Genomic DNA, 23,482 nt, shown 5'->3' with positions numbered 1-23,482 from the left:
ACCTCGCTATGCGATCTATAGCCTGTAGCTTACTATGAAACACATTACTCGTAACTTGCAATTTTGTACTACGTCTTTTCTGTCTCTATCTAATAGCATAAGATCAAGTGGGACGGCGCGAAGACCTGTCTAGTTGAGACGTTGAGAAAAGCCGGTCGACGCTAAACCTCGACTAACCATACCATACCTTAGTCAGGTTATGCTCTTGCAGTGATCACTCGCGCGTTGTAGTTGTTACTTACTAAATTAAACAAGTGCTATTTTCCATCAAATATTCGGAAGCATTTCAAAAGGTAAGTTTATTTTACTAAGTATATTTTTTTCAAAAACATGTGACATTTTCGCAGTTCGTCTAGTGCTCAGGTTTAAATCGGACTTTTCTAATTTCACTTTGTTAGCGGTATGATTTGATGTTGAATTGTATTTGAGAACTTGGTGTGATTTTTGAAGAATTATAAAAGAGAAATTAATGACTTAGCACTAATTTATTCTATAGTCATTCATTGTGTTTTATAAATTTTACGAGAACCTTGAGAAGTATTAAATAAAGAAATATGTAATCGCACGTTTATTCATAGGTGTACATTTAACTTGTTTTTATTAAATTTAATCAAGTTTTTATGTCCGTCCCAATCGCGGAAATATTTATAACTAAAGTAGTGAGTGATAGGTAAAGAATTTTACTACTACGAATAAACCGTATGTATTTTTACTATACTCACTCGTGCATTAGTTAAAATATTCTTTGTCGTTTTTTAACTCAAAATTAAAAAAATATATATTAATAATTAGTAAATTTCTTTCCGTATTATTTTTTGGGACGTCTATAAGATACTTTTAGGAAAAGCCAAAAAAATTATAAATCTTAAAGGAATCTTATTAGAGTTGGTGTTTTAGAATTATTGATTTATTTCTTGGAATTATTTTTATATTAATACTAGCGAAAAGTCAGACAGACGCTGCAAAGGACTTCGAATTAAGTATAGTCTGGCAAAGACAGAACTCCAAGAATCCAAGTAGATCGTTATAATCTGTGGTCCTAATTGAATTAAAGTTTTAAAAATGAGTGAACTAAATTGGCAAATGAAAAGGCAATCAATAATTGAAATAAAATAAAGAGTAAGTATTTGATGGACCCTGGGCTCCGACGCTCAACGCTGAGGAAGAAACCAAAGATACCATATCAAATAAGAGAGATCCTCTTCATAGTCGTATTCCTCATGGCTGAGGGTCGTGGTTAATACGTGGAATGAAACACACACAACAACTTTCTTGGCATTATTAATGGAGTGGTTTGCCATTGCCTTCTCCATTTCATACACAAGTTAATAAGAATATATATATATATATATATATGACGTCATTAAGGGCCTAAGGGACGGCTGTGTGGTGAATGGGAGGATGACTCAGTGAATTGGACCTTCATTTTTATGTCCCTAAATAGATTTTTTCTTTGAAGAAAAAGAAAGAAACAATATTTTGACTTCAGAGATCACTTTTAAATTTCATTATGGGCTTAAGTTTTGTATGCTTCATTATTTAACCTTTGGGTGCGAAACGGATAATGTATAGGCTATATAGCCTAACAAACGAAGCTACTAATGTAGGTTAATTATTTCAATTAGGTACTATAAAATGTACTTTTAAATTAAAGACAGTATGACGAAAGTATGAAAATGACACAAATATATGATAATTTTATATATATACTTATTTATATAAGTATATTTCCTCTCATCCAAATCCAAACTAATATTATAAATGCGAAAATAAGTTTGTTTATTTGTTACCACTTCACGCTCAATCTACTCGACCAATATTCTTGAAATATTGAAATATGTGTAGTTTGAAGTATGGAGAAGGACACAGGGTACATTTCATCCCGGAAAATTAACGCGGGCGAAGCCGCGGGCAACAGCTAGTTATTTATATATGAACCTGGTGTCTCTCTTGTTTATTTTAAGACTTTTCCGGTTTCTTCTTCGACTATAGAGCGTAGGAGTTAAGTGTTCAGTTTTCTACCATTTATCTGCTCTTGTCTTTGGCATCCTCAACTGTCAGACTATTGGCTTGGTACGCACACCATGCTTGACGACATTCTAAACTCCCTTTCAGATAAGTACCCACATTTTGAATCGATTCCCCGAAATCAAAGGTTTCGTCGATTGAATTTAAAATGTAATCTCAATACCTATCAATCACTCATTTGTTTTATTGAAACCAATTAATTACTTTGTTTAGTCTAACTTATTTGAATAGAGAATTCAAATGTGTACATATTTTGCAATTCTCAGAACAAAACTTTTGAAAGTTTTTTTTGACACGGGGAATTCCCAAACCCCAAGGAATCGTTAAACACTTTTGATTCAAATAGTTTGACCACCAAGCTTATGTCATGTTTCAAGTAATACGATTTGCGTGAATCAAGCAATTGTTTATTGTATAATGTGTGAGTTATGTGCGGTATGGCATTTGTTATACCAAGCGAATCTGTCCCGCATTGTTACCTATTGTAATTCAATTATTGTAGATTCTTAAAACACGTACAAGTAATCACTTGTATGTATAGTCTAAAGACACGGGCGCTTCGAACGCGCGGTGAACGTTTCAATGTGTCACTTGATGGTAAGTGATTCACGGGTCACCCACCAGTCCTTTTTACGTAAATGTCCAAAAGAAATATGATTTTTACTCAATATGGAGTCGTTAATTGCGCTGCTTCTTCTTCATCGTTATTCCGATGGCGATAAATGATTATAAGAAAGATCTAATTATGATCTAACCAGCATTCATTTATTTTCAATAGCAAATGCAAAACTTATAAATTATAATGCATTAAAAAGAAAACATCCACGAAGTTGTGTAATTAATTTAGAACTAGCTGATGCCCGCGACTTCGTTCGCGTGGCCGAACATTTTTTTTTATAAGGAGCCAAAATTATCTTGGATGTGTCAAAAGATTTACTTGTTTAGAGTTTTGTTTGATTTATTTAAAAATATATATATTTTTATATTATTAACAATCTAACCCTACTAATATTATAAATGCGAAAGTTTGTGAGGATGTACGTGTGTATGGGTGGGAGTTTATTTGTTACTCTTTCACGCAAAATCTATTGGACCGACTAGACTGGTAGAATATAACCTGGAAATAACACATAGAGCTTTTTATCCCCAAATTCCCACAGGAGCCAAGCCCCGGGGCGCAGCTACTCTATACTATATTATAAAGAGGTAAGCGTTTGTGAGTTTGTATGTTTGAGGCGGGTAATCTCCGAAACTACCGAACCGATTTCAAAAATACTTTCACCATTTGAAAGGTACATTATCCAAGATTGCTATATTTTATCTCAAAATTCCTACTGGAGCGAAGCCCCGGGCAACATCTAGTATTTTATAAAACAGTGGTTACGCATTATCTTCTTCAATGAGATTTGACTTCGGCTGTCCAACATCTTACGTCATTAGAAAAGCAATGCATATAGAAAATTTAGAAACAAACACCAATCCATTATGACTTGTATTTTATATGTATTTACTCATTAATATGAGTTTGTATTGTAGATAATGACATTTTCAAAACTCAACCGAAGAAAGTAAGAAAACAGTTTATGTCAATATGTTAATGTGAGGGAAATCGTTGGGAATTATTTAACTTTTGTTTTTATTTATCTCTGTTATCCTGGCCGTCCTCCCAGGGTCCTCATCAGCCGTAGCCGAAGCGTTTGTGAGCTTGTATGTTTGAGGCGGGTAATCTCCGAAACTACCGAAACGATTTCAAAAATTATTTCACCATTAGTAAGATATATTATCCAAGATTGTTATAGGCTATATTTCATATGAAAATTCCCACGGGAGCGAAGCCCCGGACATCTATAACATCTAGTGATAGATCAAGTTATTATAAATTTTATATTTGTCCACGTAACGTAAAGGAAGTAGGTACGGACGTCAACCGATATTTACCCGACGGCATGGATAGACGTTACCCTCACAATGTACACTTCTGTTTTTGTTATCTATCACCACATCAGTTATATATGAGTTTTGCAATAGCATAAAATTGACATGATGTACAATCAACTACATAAATTACATTGCATGGACCTTATGCAATTGCAATAGCGGTGAATTTGCAATGGCTGAGTAAGTTCATGTGCTGTTGGTAGTACTTTAGGCGACCGTTAAGGACTATTCGTCTCGCATTCTTGATGTCCATGTACTGGACTGGCTCGGTGTAAAATTGACCATAAGATGCTGTGCCTGAATAATAGTTTTTATTTACACACAATTATAAATAAGAAGCGGTGGTGGTGTAATGGTTAAGACGCTCACCTGTGGATTGAAAGGTCCCAGGTTCGAATCCTACTCGTGCCACATAAGTTTGTCACGGCAGTAGACTTAGTTTAAGTAATTTTTTTTTGACGTCAATAAGTGATGTATATCATCCTAAATTCAATAAAGAATTTTGAATTTGATTTTGAATCTGACTAATGTATAGTAGTTTTCATCGTCCACCACTTGCTTCCGGTGAAGGAAAACATCGTGAGGAAACGTGCACACTGGTTGATTATTAACTTGTGTGTGTAATCGAGAAGGCAATGGGAAACCACTCCATTACTAATGCCAAGAAAGTTGTTGTGTGTGTTTAATTCATTAATGACCACGACCTTCAGCCATGAGGAATACGACCATGAAGAAGATAACTAAGAAACATATGGGTGTGGACTGCAATCACCAGGGTGGAACACTTGTTTCGCCTGGTGATGGACAGGGAGAATTTTGCGGTACTGACAGCCAACCTCCAGAAATGGAGGAGTACTACAAGAAGAAGAAGAATAACCAAGTGTAGCGCGCAGACCATTTCCTTTCGCGTGCGTTATATGAGAATTGTCATTCAATAAATATTTAATATACTTATTATTTTCACTTATCACTAAGTACTATTGAAACACAGTTTTTTTTTATTCTATATTAGGACAAAATCACACAGATTGAGCTAGCCCCAAAGTACCTAAGTTCAAGACTTGCGTTAAGGGATACCAACTTAACGATACTATATTTTGTAACAAATCATAGATAAACATCCAAGACCCGGGCCAATCAGAAAAATATCATTTTCAATCATGACCCGACCGGGGTTCGAACACGGGACCTCTCGGTTCAGAGGCAAGCACTTTAGCACTGCGCCATCGAGGTCGTCAATTGGGACACGATTATCAGAATCCATGCCCTACACTGTTCTAAATCGTCTCCATACTCTTAATTATAAACTTTGCGAAATTTCAAGAAGATTGGTTTAGTAAGTACATAACGCGTGAAGAGGTAACAAATAAACAAACTTACTTCCGCCACTTTCGCTTTTATTATTAGTTGGGATTAGGATATACTTTATGCAGAAGTTGTTTGATCAATCTACATATTTCATTGACGTCTGTCACATAACCTCATTGCATAATTGTATTATATCTAGTAATCCAGTCCTTTGCATGCAAACATGCAACGCGCGTTTGATGAATAAGTTATATTATTTCCTTTATTAAAAGTGTAAGATTTATAGACTAATGCAAAGGGGTTTGAAGATTTTACTATGGAGCGTGGCATACCTACTGCCGCCATTTTGATTTTTTTTCAAAATCGCGGCCAGCCATGAAACCTTTATAAATCGATAGCTGACATTAATGCCAACAAAAAATATTAATTCAATGACCCTCATAAAGTGTCAGGTTTACGAGAAAATAACCGTCAAAGTTGATCACGTGATTTCTATTTTTTTTTAATAGCGACTATAAACCCATCTATTTGGTATAACAATGTGTAAACATACACAAAATATTCTAATAGGTATAGATAATATTAATAATAAAACATAGATAACTATGCCTCATGATATTTCTACATGTTGCGGCTACTATGTACTTAATAAGAATATTTTATACTACGACAAAAAAGTCAATGGAGACGTACTGTTCATTAGGTATTGTTTTAGGTGTTATATATAACAAGAAAATAGATTATATATTGTATTATTCTAATGTGCAAGCGAGACACACTACAAGCGGGGGTGGGGGGAGTGTGGCGGAGGAAGTAATTAACTATTACTTGTTTTATGTGTATAAGAAAGTCAAAAAGTGTTTTTTGTATTGATGTTATGAATGTGATTTTTGTGTTTGTAGTCTCAAAAGTGTTTAAATTGTGTATACTAAAAGCATGATGCCTTAAATTGTTTATCGGGCAATAAAAATACTGTTCCGAAACTGTACTTCTAATTGTTTTCCCTTTTGTGCCAATGTAAAAAGAAATCCAGGTTTATATAACTATTTTCGCAAAGAGAAATTGTAGTAAGTAGGTAACCATAAAACTATGCCACAATATAAACGTAAAGAGAATTTTTAATTTTATGATTATTCCTATCTTGTGTTATGTAGTAAATGGTTTTACAGAGGTACCTATTACTTTCATTTACCCTATAATGTCAAATGTCATATTAAATCTAATGACGATACTGCACTCACACATAGATGGTCACAAAATATGTTATTAAGTTGAAAAATATATCCAGATACAATGCAACATACATATTTGTTCTAAAAGTTTTTTTTTTAACATCTTTATTCATCAGAACACATACCCTAGCTTATAATTATGGATGTCACGTGATCAACTTTGACGGTTATTATCTCAGAAACCTGACACTTTACGAGGGTCATTGTTTTAATATTTTTTGTTGGTATTTATCTCAGCTATCGATTTATATACGTTTTATGGCTGGCCGCGATTTTGAAAAAAAATCAAAATGGCGGCAGTAGGTATGCCACAAATCTTCAAACCCCTTTAATGTTAAATAAATTAGGCAGCTAATGGACCCAGAGCTCCGACGCTCAATGGCTGAGTTACTTAACTGCAACTGGCAAACGCTCAGTTGAGAGAGAGAGAAAGAAATCAGACAACATACATTTAAATTGCGCGTAATGGAAATTTATGATGATTAGGTATGTACTTGAATGTTTGTTTGTTCGCAAACGTATTTGTGAATTTGAAAACTAAATAGTTTGTGCGGGTGTGCGTGTAATGTTTGTTACTATTTCACGCAAAATCTACTGGACCGATTGTTATGAAATTTGGTATACGGGTAGAATATAACCTGGAATAACATATAGGGTACTTTTTATCCCGAAATTCTCACGTGAGCGAAGCCCCGAACGCGCAGGTCGTTGAGCATAATTTTCGAGTTGCCTGATTTCAGGTACGGTTAAATTTATAATTCCTTAACATTTTCTCACTGATTAAGAATATTTTTAGATAGAAATTTAACTAAGTGGATAATCTAATATCCTCATTTCACTCACATAATTCTCACATAATTCAAAATAAGACTCAAATAATTCGCAGGTATTTATTCGTGTTGTAGATAGAAGTCCACTAGGATTATTAAATTTTCCCAAAATCATTGTTTCATCAAAATTTCTCGCTATTTTTATAACTTAAAGGAATTTTACATGCGATTTACTACACTACATATATGTAAGATTTTGTAAAAACTCAATTATTTCCTCACTTGTAATGGTAATGAAATATGCCTTTAACACATGCTGAAAATTAGCAGAGCATAAACATTGCCAGACAAACTGGCCTTGTCATTAACATAGCCTTAAATTTATTACTAGACCATCAAAGCTAGGATTCACAATATAATTAGCATAGAACTCATGACCTCAGCCAGAGTGCATCCATATAATGAGCTGAATGAACGAAAACTGAAAAATTACGATATGGTAAATATAAAAAATATTATCAAAAACACAAGTGAAAAAAATATTGTAATAATGACAATGGTTTTAAAGATTCGATGAAAATTCAATCGTACATTTTTGGAGTAGTTCAAACGCCCCATACAAAATGACACTCTATCGTAATGTCTCGATTGATCTTAGCGAAAAGAGCTATGTTTGTTCGACAGCTACCTTAATTATTGTCTTTATGCTGATGATTTGTTTCAAAATATTAAGTATTTTTTACGATGGTTGAGTTAATTTTCATCAAAGCATCTACAGATTACCTAGTTAATGCGCACAATACCATATAATGCATTCTAATGGCCACATATACAATTCTATCATACAAAATGTAAGCCACATACCTAATATTTTTATACTACTTAGTTTAAAACTAAATAACCCAGGAATTTCTATCGATTAGCATATTTTCATATCGATTGCTCATACGCGTTCGTCTGGCAGATGTATTGAAACAATTGCAAAACAAAATACGTATATACAATATACCTATATAATATACGTGTAATATTTACCTTCCACAATTGAAACAGTGGTCTCATTCGATTAAAATTTGTTGTACATTAAGTTCGGCGTGAGTCATACATTTTGTTTCAGTTAATTTATGGCCTGTACGTTTTAAAAGATATTGTATTTGTATAACAAAAATAATAATTGCATAGTATGATATTGTTGAATGAGTTATAACTGTTTAAAGAGATGTTAATTCACGTCCTACAGACAAGAGTTACGCTCAGAGTTTTCGGAATATTTATTTAGTTGATACACAAACAGGTTACAATCAAAACAGTTCTTAAGTATATGCATAAAGAGATGTTACATGTGTATACAGAAACAACATATTTATGGGCAAAATCACAACTTGCAAAAGAGTTTAAAAGAAAAAAAAAATTATGATTTGTAATAGGTTAAATAGTTTTAAACTATTATTAATCACTAGATGTTGCCCGGGGCTTCGCTCCCGTGTGAATTTTGAGATAAAATATTGCTTATAGCAATCTTGGAAAATGTACTCTAATTGTGAAAGAATTTTTAAAATCGGTTCAGTAGTTTCGGAGACTACCCGCCTCAAACATACAAACTCACAAACGCTTACCCCTTTATAATTAAATAACAATGTTTTTGTCTAGTAAGTATGCGTTCCTTGACTCACAGCGTGTTTTGGCAACTTTAAGTGTGTGTAGTTATTACAATAAAAAACCACTGAATATACTTATATTCAGAACCACATACTTGAACATGAATCCATGAGCTAAACTCTTCTTAAAGTTTGCGTTTGACTTTCATTGATGTCAGGGCTAGCGGGTTCCGCACCCACGAGAAGAAATGCCACTGCGGCGAGATGGTATGTTATTTACATCTGCACTAGAATATTAAAGGAAGTTTTTAGGTCCGAAAATAGACCTCTTTCCTACCGCGAGCTGCTAAAGTCCGGAAATCTATACTCGCGTCGATATTTCCCGAATCCTACGACATAGGGATCTTCAAGGCAAGAGTAAATAGACAATGTTTGTGTTTGCGTTCCTCATTTATACTTGCCATCAAGCTAGATCAAACACATATTTCATAAATTTCAGACTAATAGATACCTGCAGCAATCGCACGCGCGTTGCCCTTATTGTGGCCTAGGTAGTATTTTTTACCGCGTACCCTATAATTATACTGCCTCTCTCACCCTTCAAACATAAACATATTTAACAAGCACTGCTGTTTGGCAACAGAAATTTTATTTTGAAAAAAAATAATGAAATAATTTGTTCAAATAAAAGATATTTTATCGATAGATAAACCCTTGTTTAAATGTTGTATGTATTAAATTTCGGCCCGGTTGACTGAAATGAGATCCATTTTTGCGATAAGTTCTCCTTTTTCATTAAGTTTTCTCTTTAATTTCTCAATTTAATTTGTACTTTTGTGTGCGATAAAGTTATTTCAAACAAAAACGAACACACCAGTTAAGTGCACGATGGGCATAACTAAAAAGTTATGCCCATCGTGCACTTAACGCTGGATCCGCGCCTGGCAGTACATAATTATGTAGGTTCAACCGCTGTTGCTTGTTCACCTTCGCACGTCCTAATCGGAATTTTTGCCGTTGGTGGGTGTATGTCCGTCCGTATTTTGCTTGATGACCTTAATTTTGGCTTCAAAATGAATTAGAGTAACTTGTGATACATAAAAAATATTTATTTAAAATATTTCAGTAAAAAAAATAGTTTATTTTCAGGCTAAAGTTTAACAACGATGTTATGAGACATTTCAATCATCATCACGACAATTTCCCACGGGAACATATTTTCTGTATTGTTATAAGTAGCCTTTTCCGCACTCCTCTGTAGTATGATTTCATGAAGATGGATTGGTTAAAGCGTGACGAGATAACAAACAAATAAATTAATTACATTCGCTTAATGTTGGTTAGGATTGCAACAATCCTATACTTCTTTTAATATTCATTGTGATCGTTTTCACATTAGGTACATGTATTATGTATTGTCATCCAATAAAAAAAATGTTTTAAAATTCAAATTCAAATAATTTATTCAGAAATTAGACCTTCACAGGCACTTTTTCTCGTCAATTTTTATATTTATTGTTATTTCTCACAAGCTACAAACTACTGGCATTTCGGAACGACCACTGCTGAAAAGAAATGCCGAAGGAAACTCATTTGAACAGTGTTGGTCCCTATCATGCCAGATCGGCTTACCATTATTGTTTCTTACAATGTTTTTTTCTAATAATATATAAAAGTACATAATGTACATAGTCAAATTCATTACAGACAAATTCATGTTAGTTGGATACAAACATTTAGCACTGTAACACACATTTACGTAACTGTTACTATAGAGAACGACCGTTCTAAATCGATATAATTACTTAAATTACTTGATATAATTTGTTCACTTAATAATGTCAAACAATTGATTGTATATAGTATATTCATTAAGGTATATAAGTATGTATTGCGGACAATAAATCAAAAGTCCTTGCTTTGCGAACTGAAAATAATATATCTTATATCAACAAGGCTGAATTTGCATGGATATTTCCACAACGACAGACACTTTAAGGTTATTTATTAATGCTCAAACAAATCACACAGATTGGGCTAGCCCCAAAGTAAGTTCGAAACTTGTGTTATGGGACACTAACTCAACGATACTATATTTTTATAAAAAATACATTATATAGATAAACATTCAAGACCCGGGCCAATCAGAAAAAGATCATTTTCCATCATGACCCGACCGGGGATCAAACCCGGGACCTCTCGGTTCAGAGGCAAGCACTTTACCACTGCGCCACCGAGGCCGTATCGTCAAAATTTTCCTATAGTCAATATCACTAGCCAGCAACAGATCAATAGTACTTGGGGGATAATTCTTGTTTTGTATCCGATTGAAATGTCGCCAAAGTTGAAACAGCTCGATCCAGTCCTAGTCTAGTACTTCTACTACTATTACATAAAGAGGTAAGCGTTTGTGAGTTTGTATGTTTGAGGCGAGTAATATCCGAAACTACCGAACCGATTTCAAAAATTCTTTCACCATATTTTATCTTAAAATTCCCACGGAAGCGAAGCCCCGGGCAGCATCTAGTTACTCAAAACGAAAGACGATTTCGTCAAAGTCACAAGGGAGAAGTGACACTAATATTTAAGAAGTTTCTTGGATTGTAATTGAATCGTTACGAGAAATGTCACTAGAATGCGCTTTAATGATATTTCGATTGAATGATAAATGAGCGATATATCACGTATAGTTTATTAGTAAGAGATGATGAGAATATTCTTGCATAGTCTGGCTAGGTGGGGCATGCATGACCTGTCTCAGAACATGTGCGATTGTGGCTTCTCCCCGCAATCGATGGCTCATCTCCTCGCCTGTCCCGAGTGTCCACACACCTGTGCTCGGGCTGACTTGATGGTAGCTTCCGATGAAGCCATCGAAGTGGCTCGGCTCTGGCAAGAATATTTAGCACCCAATAGAGTGCAGTGGTCGTGTAATGGTTAAGACGCCCGTCTGTGGATCGAAAGGTCCCAGGTTCGAATCCTACTCGTGCCACATGACTTTGTATACCAATCTGACTTATGTATAGTAGTTTTCATCGTCCACCATTTCCGCTTCCGGTGAAGGAAAACATCGTGAGGAAACCTGCATATTGGTTGATTCTTATTAACTTGTGTTTGAAATGGGGAAGACAATGGCAAACCACTCCATTATTAATGCCAAAAAAGTTGTTGTGTGTATTTCATTCCACGTAATAACCACGACCCTCATCCATGAGAAATACGACTATGGAGAAGACGGTCGTAAGATTTGCCATGAACACGCAAAGAAGAAGCGCATCTTTTAGTAAAAAGGCGCGAAAATAATTAGGTGCGCTTCGAAGAATACCTCTTGATTCCTGCCAGCCCCTAGAAACTAGCGCCCTGGGCTGCGTCGCATCGTCCTCCATCATTGCGAGAAGTTCCAGTTTCGAACCGAGTTTTCCGAATCAATGACGTCAGCTCCAATTATGTAAATACACAATGTCATTGTGTTTCCTGTTAATGAGGGATAAGGACAACGTGATAACGCCATCTCGCGTTTCTTTTACAATTAAGAATCCTTCGCACGTCATTTGTTTTTAATTACTAATTCATTTGCTAATGATAGTCAATCAGGACACCAGGGGGCCTACCACGCAACACACACGTAGCACGTTACGAACACATGCTTTCTCCTATTTAAAATATCGTGTCGGTATAGTGAAAAAAAGGAACGCGTGGAATTTTTTTATGTTTCATGGTAGCTCCCCTGAGGTACTTGTATAATTATTAGGTAGATAACCTAGTTAATAATGGGGTTTTACGACATTAATTTGAAGTCCAGTCTCGACGGATTCGCGCGATCCAACCGAACAAATAAATGCATGTACCAAAACATTGTTTATGTAAATATTTGTTTTGTGATTGGTTCACCCCTACTTTTATCGATTGGCCATTGATTCTATAGCCTTTATTCAAAAGTATGTCATGAATGAATAACTCAAATCATTGAATAAATAGCCGGAAATAAAAACAAATTAGACTAGAAATTAGAGTAGAAACAATTTTTTGATGGTTTAGTTTGGTTGGATAGGCTTTTTAACTGCCCAGAAATTCCTGAATTCAAATATGTCATACTACACTGTGAAGATCACAGTAAATTCGCCTTTATTACAATTGCGTAGAGGTTCTTCATGCATAAATTGACATGCAGTCAATAGATAACCTACATTTTGTCCTCGTAATATGCGTGGCCTTTTTACTAAGGTTTACTGGTTATTATGTAAGTCACTGACCGCTGCAATATTATGATTTAGACCTGTATAACCCAGCATCCTAGATGAGCGACTGAACGCAGCGCGACGCGATGTGTTCAATCTGGTGCGCTATTTTTGAATTTGTAGCATAGCACCGAAGAAAACGTGCGTCATTCTATGTCACACGATCGTTTCAAATCATTCTACTCGTTTATGTCGAAGGAGAAATCATTCGATTTATGCATTTCGGTGAAGCTCCTGTAATGTTGAGTGTTTATGGCAACAGCAACAAGCCACAAGCATTTTTATATGTACTTAGAACTAAAACGACCCATTACGAAGCCATTACGTTGCGCATTGTCGTTGCCTTGCAGCGTTTATCGCTCATCCAGGACACCTGGTAATACTAGGCATCATTCAAACCGGTTTATGCTAAATACTGAATATATTTGTTTACTACAGCTAAATATTAAATACACTCAACTGCATGTCTACTTAACGTCAGTTTATGACGCCTAAAGGGCCAGACTGCTTTAAACAATTTTTTAAAGAAAATAGATTTTAACGACCGGCCGTCTGCGCTCCTTGAGAGTGCTGTTGTTGTCTCTCAGCTGTCTCTTTATATACCTTACATAATATCAGAGCTATGAGGAACCAAAATCGAGTACGTAATTTTCGCGTCGACCGTATACAAGGTCTGTGCGCCTTTCTATTTGTGTCGGTTGGTTTATGAATACGATTGGAAGAAAAACATATGTATATTAATTAGTATAGGTCTGTACGTACTTCTGAAAATATTCCCACTTTTGTGAGGCGCTGGGTTTGGTATAACGAAATTTCTTCACACAGTTTCTTCATAAAACATAGGAGAAATGGAGCAAACTCAACATTTGATCGTCTGTCTGTCCGTTTGACTGTACCTACGCCTATACGTTTTATAAACAATATATAAACAAAATATAAGTAGGTATATATTTTTTACCTAACTTGTTTAGTTTTACAAAACAAGATTAATATAATTATTATTTACTCAAGAGTTTCAATTCTAAATGCAGACAGAACTTTATGACACATTCACGAAAGAAAACGAAACAAAAAAGAAATTGTTAAGTCGAAAGCTAGAAATGACAAACAGAGTAAAGAATACTTAGTTTATTGGTTAACAAATGATGGACAGACAGACACCGGAAAAGATAAACCCAAATAAATGCTAAATATTTACTAATAAAAGAGGATCTGTTTCACCATCTGATAAAATATCATTGTATTCTGACCGATACACTAACAGCTAGATAAAATTGCCTGAAGTTATTTATCAGTTAACTCTATCCAAAACTTGTGAAGCACAATTTATAACGCTCTCCCGCTCTCATCTGAGCGTATTCCCGGTTGCTTCCTCAGCCGTTGAGCGTTAGATTAATTTTTAAGACTAGATAGTTGGATATGGCGGATTAATTTTTGAGGTTATCTGTCATGTGTATGTGTTTTGTTACATATCATATACTTAATCAGCAAGCGTTAAAACAAGCCTTGAATCTACCAACGTTAATTATAAAAGTAATGAAAAGAAATGTATTGAGGCGTGCCCGCGTCCACGCGCCTGCGCAGTTTCGATTAATTGTTCTTAACACGCAGAAAATTGATGAAAAACCTTTGAAAAAAATTTTTGAAGCGGAATTTTGGTAATGAATCTCATCAAAACACAAAAACGCTCTGACAAAACGCTCAGAGACAGAGACGTAGCAAGCTACGTCTTTGTCTCACGTTTGTCAGATTCTGAGCGTTTTGTCAGATTCTTCTTCAGCCATTGACCTTTGGAGCCCAGTAGACTCGCTTCCAGCATTGATCTATTTTGGAGGTTGCATTTTATTGAATCATGTCACATCAAAAACTCATTCGAAAGTTAGATGCGATTCGAAACAATATACGCAATGTATGTTCAAAATCCATCAAAATATCGTCAAAATACGCACGTAGGTTAGATTTTGCATTAAATTCAAATTCAAATCATGTATTCAAAAATTAGACTTTCACAGGCATTTTTTCTCGTCAATTTTTATATTTATAGTTATTTCTCACAAGGTACAAACTACTCGCATTTCGGAACGACCACTGCTGAGAATACATTGATTATTACAATAAATTACAGAGGTAGCAACCATAACATACGACTATTCATATTCATCTTTCTTCTTTTTTTTTGTTATTGAGCGTATTATTTCCAACACTAGTATCGGAAAGCCTACCACAAAACATACTAAGTACTAACACGACTAATATGCAAATAACGCGTTACTATAATGTCCACACGCTGTCTCTTTTTCCCATATCGTGTACGCATCGTGTAAAAAAAGAACGTGTGGACGTGCTACGTGTTTTATGTTTCATGGTTACTACTATTCAGATTTTATTCAAGGCACCTAAAGGTCTCAAAGATCCATTTCATGGTTACTACTATTCAGATTTTATTCAAGGCACCTAAAGGTCACCCAAAGACCTACGGCCTACCTCTCTCTCTTGAGCGCTTTCCAGGTTTCTTCCTGAGCTGTTAAGTGACGGAGCCCAGTCCGATTTACTACATTTTCTTCGCCACTTCGCAAGATCTTCAGCATCCATAGTCACAATTATATAAGACTAGCTGCGTCCCGGGGCTTCGCTCCCGTGGGAATTTGGGGATAAAACGTACCCTATGTGTTATTGCAGATTATTTTCTACACGTGTATCAAATTTCATAATAATCATTCCAGTAGATAATTCGTGAAGAGGTAACATTCAAACAAACTCACTTTCGCATTTATACGAGGTTGGGACTAACCTATGACTTACAAATAACTATCATTCATGCAAATTTCCAATACTAATACCAATACTAATACAAAATCTTCTACCTTCCAGCTTCAAAATGAGGGTCTTCGGGAGCCTCATAGTCTTCCACCTGGTCTACTCAATCAGCTGTATGGACCAGCTGAACATCCGCTTCGAGTGGAAACAGTTGGACTACCAGTTCCCGACGCCCCAGGCACGGGAAGATGCCATAGCAGATAGGAGCTTCATCCCGGAGAACAATATCCCCATGGGACTGGAGATCTACCAGGACAAGCTGTTCATAACTGTGCCGCGATGGAAGTACGGAGTGCCGGCTAGTTTGAACTACGTCAATATTAATGGTGAGTATTCTTTTGGATATAGAAACTTGTATCTGCCATTTGCGTAGTTAACCTCAAAAATGGGCGTGTGAGTAGACTTGTGATGTTGATATGACTAAGTAACCAAGGAATAAGAACAGTTTTAACAATTGATATATAAAGAGAACATTCCCAAAGAACGTAACCAATTTAATATTGAAGTCTTTAACTATTTATTTTTAAAGTGCACTCTGGGTTTTCGGGGCGTCTTTACCAAGAATGAAACCAGAAATAAACGAGGATGAGAGAGACAGTTAATTCCATAGGCATTAATAAATAATTATAATAGAATAACCTTTTTGGGTCTTTTGTCGAGGTTGAGTTTAACCGGCGCGCCTCTGACGTTTTAGACAAAATGGCGTACTTTGACAAAATGGCGTTATTTTGCGCATATCAAATTTAACTTGAAAGTTAATTATACAACTCACCTGTTTCATAGTCATAGCAAGCAGATAATATTTCTTTATGAATGAGATAAAATAAACTGTATTATCTAAGATTTTAAGGTTAAGGTGCACAGAGAAAATAAAGGGTAAACTTTACCTATCGTACCAAAATAGGTATTTCATTGGAAGTCAATTAGATGGCGTAAAATCAGGTCACGCTTACCATAAACATGAATTCGTCATAGCAACTACACTAATATGTAAAGTTTCACCTCGGTAGGATAAGAAGCTTGTTGAACAAATGAAATCATATTTCGAAATATATGACTACCAACCTACAAACTGTTGCTTATTAAGTTCGCTAGATACGATAGAAAGGAGGTATCTCGTATTTGAAGGCATTCCTGGTTTCTATATCATTTATAGCTTAGCGCGTTGGAGAGTAGGGACCGCTTCCCTACCATCCACATTCTTGTCCACTTCGTCCAGTTTTGAGATCTAAAAGACTATATAGCTGGATATACATATCGTGGTGGAAAAAATTAATAATCTATCTCCTTATTACCCAAGTATTTCTTCGATTTCTTCCTCAATGGTTCGTAGCTCACCGCCTACTCTCTACTATCTTTTTCTTCTCCACTTCACCCTATCTTCAGCATTGTCATACAATGATATACATGTGACAAATGCAGATTGTAAGAGACCGGTGTCTGATGTAGGCAGAGCCTGTATTACAGTACGCCAGTGCTCTCCTGTCTGGATGCTGTGTACGCAATGTAATGTACCAATGTATACACACAGGTTGACTACCTCGGTGGCGCATTGGTAAAGTGCTTGCCTCTGAACCGAGAGGTCCCGGGTTCGATCCCCGGTCGGGTCATGATGGAAAATGATCTTTTTCTGATTAGCCCGGGTCTTTGATGTTTATCTATATATGTATTTGTTATAAAATATAGTATCATTGAGTTAGTACCCCATAACACAAGTCTCGAACTTACTTTGGGGCTAGCTCAATCTGTGTGATTTGTCCTAATATATGTATTATTTATTTATTTATTTATTGTTAGTTATCAGACCATTGGCACACATATCATCCTACCTTCTGAGAAATACTATATGAAACAAATTGACAGTTTGAAGGTTAACAGCGATGCTATCGACCAGACCATTAAATATGACGAGGAGATTATGATTGGACGTCAATTCGTCAAAGCATAGGGGGTTCCTTTAATTCTATTTCTATCTTTTCTGGTCTCGGGTTCAGTAGGTAGGAAGCAAATTGATTTGTATTGGCTTTGTAGATCTGAATGCCCTTATTAATTAAAGTTCCTTTATATTAAATCATTTTATTTCTCTTCTATTTCTATCTGCTACATTTTAACGTCTTACAAATTCAAACCATTTTTCACAACAACAATGTCACTCTATGAGATAACCATAAACAATATATTATAATAGAATATAACCTTTAAATGTGGTGGCTGTCCACTAACTTACTTATACTCAACAATTTGTCTATTCACCTAGATAATAAGGTAAACAGCGACGCGGCCGATTCTGTTGTTTTTCCTGCGCATGTTGTAAAATTAAATCAAGGGATGCGGCTATAAACTGTAAATTTTAAGAGAGATAGTCTCCTCGGAGATGGAATTTCTAATCTCTGTGTATAAAAACGTAATTTAATTACGCGGGTAACACCGCGGGTGCAGATATAGATAAAAGAATCAGAAGGGATAATTAATGAAATATGAATGACATACCCAAAAGTTTCTAAGTAATTGTTGTTTTCGATTGTCCATTGAATAAGCCGATAAAACCCGAAAATATTTATGAATGTACATCCCTCGTGGCGTCGTCACAGACAGACAAACAATGGCAATCCCACGACATACCCGATATACTTTATTCAGACAATGTGTTTGTATGATTGTGTTTTTGCCACAAAAAGAAGTTTAAGTGGGTATAAACATACATTTAGTCTAAATTTACATATTTAGGTAGGTAGTTATGCTTGGAAAAAAACGTGATTTCCACGCGCGTGCGAAGTCGTAGGCATTGTATTAAAAACCTTATTATAGTCATATGAAACTTAACATTGATGTGAAAAATCAACGGATTCAGTCGTCATTAATAAGGAATTAATTTAAAAAAAAAATCGGCCTGCAAAAGACATTTCCGTAATTTTTCAAGGCTATTATTCTGTGTAAATTCTCCGTGGGAAATCCACGCGGGCGGGGTCGCGGGTAAAAGCTAGCAGTGAATAAATATACTCGTGTCACAGTTACTCAACAGCGGATGTTCGAATGGACCTCGGCTGCAATGTCAGGGCTTCGAGGTCGCGGCAAGTTCACGAGACCTTTACACAATCGCACGAGGAAGGTGGTTCTTTCATTCACCATGAACTTACGAGGCGGTTTTATTTTGATTTCGGTATATATGTAGACAGGACCTCGGTTTTGATAAACTGTTGAGGTCTGGAAATCTTTCCCCGCGTCGATATTTCCCGAATCCTGCGATTTAAGTATCTTCAAGGCAAGAGTGAACGGGCATTTTATGAGCTTGCGCGTAATACCATATTTTTTCATCTTTTATTCTCATCTGGCTAGATTAAGGTCGAACGCACATAATTTTTTAATAAAATAAAATTTTTTCATAAAAGTTTTACCTGGGTAAAAACATAATTGATTAAATATGATATGATTTAATTTATAAGGAAGGTTATTGAATGAACTTACTTAATTGGAGGTACAATATCATGATAGGCTACAACAGCATCTCCAAAGAGTGTTTAATTTTTTTTTTTTGTTGACGCGAACCCTGTACGTCACAGTTCAGCCTGTATCCAAATGTAACGCGAGGATGAGACAGAATGAGGTTGCTAACCTATATCCCATGAGAAAAATCTTCAATTTATAGCCATTTTGCATAATTGACTTTTACAATCTGCGCGGTAGCAGAAGCACCTGGCACATTCTATATTACTTTCGCTTCCAATTGTATTTTTAATAATTTTCATTTCTGAATGTGTAAGATTAAGAAGACTGTATTGAATGATTTACTTAGACGTGGGTGCAATCAAGTGATTTTGATTTCACCCGGTTTCTTTCTTAGTTATAAGTTGTCGGAGCTCAGGATTAGTCTTTCTTACGAGTACTTATTCTTCTGTATGCACGGTCTTCAGAATTAATTCCAATGGAGCTACGTGCATCGAATCTACAATAAATTTGAGTTTATTTTCAGTCGACTTCACAATTACCTACTTCTTCTGTGTGGCCATTTCATGTTATGGTGTCATTTGACTTCGAAATTCTGAAACCAGGGCGTGTATATTCACGCAATGTCAGTTTGGTTGTAATTTTATTAATTTTAGCCGTAATTATTTAGTTCTAATTTAACTAAAAGGCCTGGGGGATTTTATTTCACAGTGAATGTTGTTGTAGGCATTTTTTCCCGCACTTAGTTTGATATATATATATTTTTTTATTATGATACCTACCTATGTAAGTAATATTAAGTCATGTACTCAATCTCAATCCCAGCTAATAATTAAAACGGGTAACTAAATATGTTTGTTTGTTTTCTCTTCACACTTTAACTACTCACATAATCTTATTAAAATTTCGCATACATAGATATTAGTTCGTACAAAGAAGGTGTACTTCCATACTATTTACATAAGGTTCTGACGATTCCTGTGGGAAATTCATGCAAAATAATCAAAATATTTTTAATCAGGTTGTGAGAGGAAAACATATCCGTCCCGCCCAAATTTGAATATTAGAATAGTGAACTGAATCTTTATTGTGAACAGTTACACCAACATACACATATTGTGACAATTGGAGGCTTTAAAAAGTCATTTATGCTGAGACTGGAACAAATAAAATAGAATCGTTCTAATCTTAAATTACAGATAATAACTAAAAAACGAACATGTATGAAAAGTATTACTATCACAGAAAAATGAATACAATAATATTAATCAATCAACGTTCACTATTGCAGATAATTCGACATCTCCGAAGTTGATCCCGTACCCCAATTGGGCTGCCCATTCCTCCGGCTCCGATGGAAAGCCTTCTGAAATCATCTCCCCCTTCAGGATCCGTGCCGACCGCTGCGGCAGGCTCTGGGTGCTCGACAACGGGAAAATCGGGAATCGCGAAGAGAATGTCACTAAATACCGACCAGCCATCATCGTATACGACCTCAAAACTGACAACCTCCTCAGGAAATACAACCTACCTGAAGACCAGGTCAAAGAAGATTCAGGATTCGCAAACATAGCAGTAGAAGACTTTGATTGTACCAAAACTTATGCTTACGCTGGCGACGTGGGAAAAGCAGGAATCGTTGTCTACTCTTGGGAGGCAAACACATCATGGAGGATCTCCCATCACTTTTTCAGTATTGACCCACTGGCGTGCGATTTCAACGTGAAGAATCTCACATTTACATGGACAGATGCTATCTTCGGCATGGCAATCTCTGGTCCCAATGAAGACGGCTTCAGCACCTTATATTTCCACCCCATGTCCAGCTTCGACGAATTCTCCGTATCGACCGAATACCTAAGGAACACATCCGTAGCTGAAAGCAATTTTGAAGCGTTCAAGAAATTAGGAAACAGAGGACCCAACGCACAATCTAGTGTGTCTTTCATCGATCCCAAGACGAAAGTTCTTTTTTACTCCCTCGTGAATTTAGATGCAGTGGCTTGTTGGAAGACGACAAATAAGGATTATTTGATGGAAAACCAAGGACGAATCTATATGAACAACGAGACTATGGTATATCCTACTGATATCAAGGTAGACTACAATGATAATTTATGGATTTTGTCAAATAAATTACCTGTTTGGATGTACTCAAAATTGGACGCCAATGAGGTTAACTTTAGGGTGTTTTCAGCACCTGTTCTCGAGGCAATTAGTCACACAGCGTGCGACATCACACGCAGAACCGATATTTTGGACAAATTTGTAAATAAAATCAAGAATGTAACCAACAAGATTACTAACAAGTTAAAGCCTAATTCCGCAGAAAACAGAACTCCTATGTCTTTAGTCGTAATTGCTCTGATTAGCTGCTTCATGGGCATCGCTCTTTCCAACTAGATTTTGCAAAGATGATGTTTTTAATTGTAATTTTAGGCTTTTGAATTACAAGCCATTTAGAAAGTAAATGCGAAAAATTTTTTGGCTGTTTTTACCTCGTGTTTCCATAACGCTATTTTAAAAACAAAACGGCATCTTTACATTAAGAAATGATAAAGTATAAAAGTTCCATCCTTTTAAAATAATTTACGAGAATGACATGGAATTCCAATAATAATTCATTTCAATAAATCAGTGAGAACTTCCGATATTCAGAAAACATTGTAGGTATAGTTCCCCTATAACAAATCGTTTTTATAAGACATTTATTTATTAAGTTTTTATGTCAGTGTCATTATTTTAAGTGAATTTATGTCATGGATTTAATAAGTATTACGGAGTACCTACTAATCCCATGATTTAGGTATTATATTGTACTGCATTGACGCAGTTATTCGTCGTGGCTGCAAAATAAGCAAATTACTATAAATAGGATAGAAATTTCATATAATTGAAATGCCCAGGAATACATTTTTTAGGATTTGTTACCTTATGCTTCTTTCCTTTGTGGCATTAATACAATATTTCATTTACTTGACGACCTCTCTTTAATGCCAGCTCCACACTGTCGCCACTTCAAACTTTGCCAGCCAATTCGATACACATTGCTGGTTTTTAAGTGTGATTACACGCATTCGCGTCGGTATTTATCCAAGTTTGGCGACAGTGTGGAGCTGGCATAAAGGTCATCGTGCTGAACTACTCCTTTGAAGGTTCCTCCCGGTCGATTCCCGGTCAGCTAAAATGGAAATCATTTTCAGATTGACCTAGATCTTTAAGTTCCCGTAACAAAAAAATAAAAGAAACAAATTAAACAGATTGCAGATTTTAAGAACTTACATTGAGGCTGCCTATAACAATCTGTATGATTTGTTCCCACTTTTTTTCTAACGTGCTGTTGCAGCCGTAGGTTACCGTTCACTTCCCATCAGGTGGGCCGCATGCTTGTTTGCTTGCTTATTAGTATAATAACACTTCTATTCCTCTCCAGTTGTTGCCATCCCTTATCGATAGCCGACAGTTCGTCGGATCATCTCATCGCCGGCTTGCCTTGCGATCTCTTGCCATCAGTCGGGACCCTCGTCACTCTTTCGGCCCACCTGCCCGGCGCCATGTGGCATTACATGGCCCGCCCAATTTCAATTATAAATTATTTGTGTACTATATAGTATATGGGATTATAATCCCAATTATAAAATATTGAACACGTACCTATATTTTTGTATCAACTATTTAAAGCCATTTTGTGAAATTTCTATGCACTATTTTAAGTTTGATTTACATGTTACCGAACTGTTATTTATTGTGATTTGTAAAACCATATGATGTGTTTGATTTTGGTTATTTTTGAGTAATGTTATTATGTACTTATTTCAATGTATGTGCCTTACACGTGATATATGATTTAAGCTAACGTATTTTAAGTATTTCTTTGTAAATATCAAAATTTATGTTAATTAAATGCTATACGCTTACAATTATTTATTTAAAGTCCTTAAAGTAACTTAAAACACTATAAATATAAAAATAAAATATTTTTTTTGCAATTCTGCATAACACCGTGTTTTAAAAAAAATTGCAGAAATGTTATTTCCATGACGCGTGCGAAGCCACAGGCAAAGCTAGTATGGTATAATGCAAAAAATGTGGCAACCAATACTATCTAC

General features: G+C 35.6%; 1 protein-coding gene across 1 annotated transcript; it reads left to right on the top strand.

The window, feature by feature from the left end:
• Positions 1 to 134: 134 nt before the first annotated feature.
• Positions 135 to 23,293, top strand: yellow-b. Its single transcript, XM_053753491.1, has 3 exons — positions 135 to 293; positions 15,984 to 16,255; positions 20,665 to 23,293. The coding sequence occupies exons 2-3, from the start codon at positions 15,991 to 15,993 to the stop codon at positions 21,774 to 21,776; spliced, it is 1,377 nt and encodes a 458-aa protein (XP_053609466.1). The 5' UTR covers positions 135 to 293; positions 15,984 to 15,990; the 3' UTR covers positions 21,777 to 23,293.
• The last annotated feature ends 189 nt before the right edge of the window (positions 23,294 to 23,482 follow it).

Source organism: Plodia interpunctella, chromosome 13, assembly GCF_027563975.2.
Source record: "Plodia interpunctella isolate USDA-ARS_2022_Savannah chromosome 13, ilPloInte3.2, whole genome shotgun sequence".
Classification (NCBI taxonomy): Eukaryota; Metazoa; Arthropoda; class Insecta; order Lepidoptera; family Pyralidae; genus Plodia; species Plodia interpunctella.
Note: the sequence above shows the minus strand (reverse complement) of the source record. Positions and strands in the feature narration are given on the sequence as shown.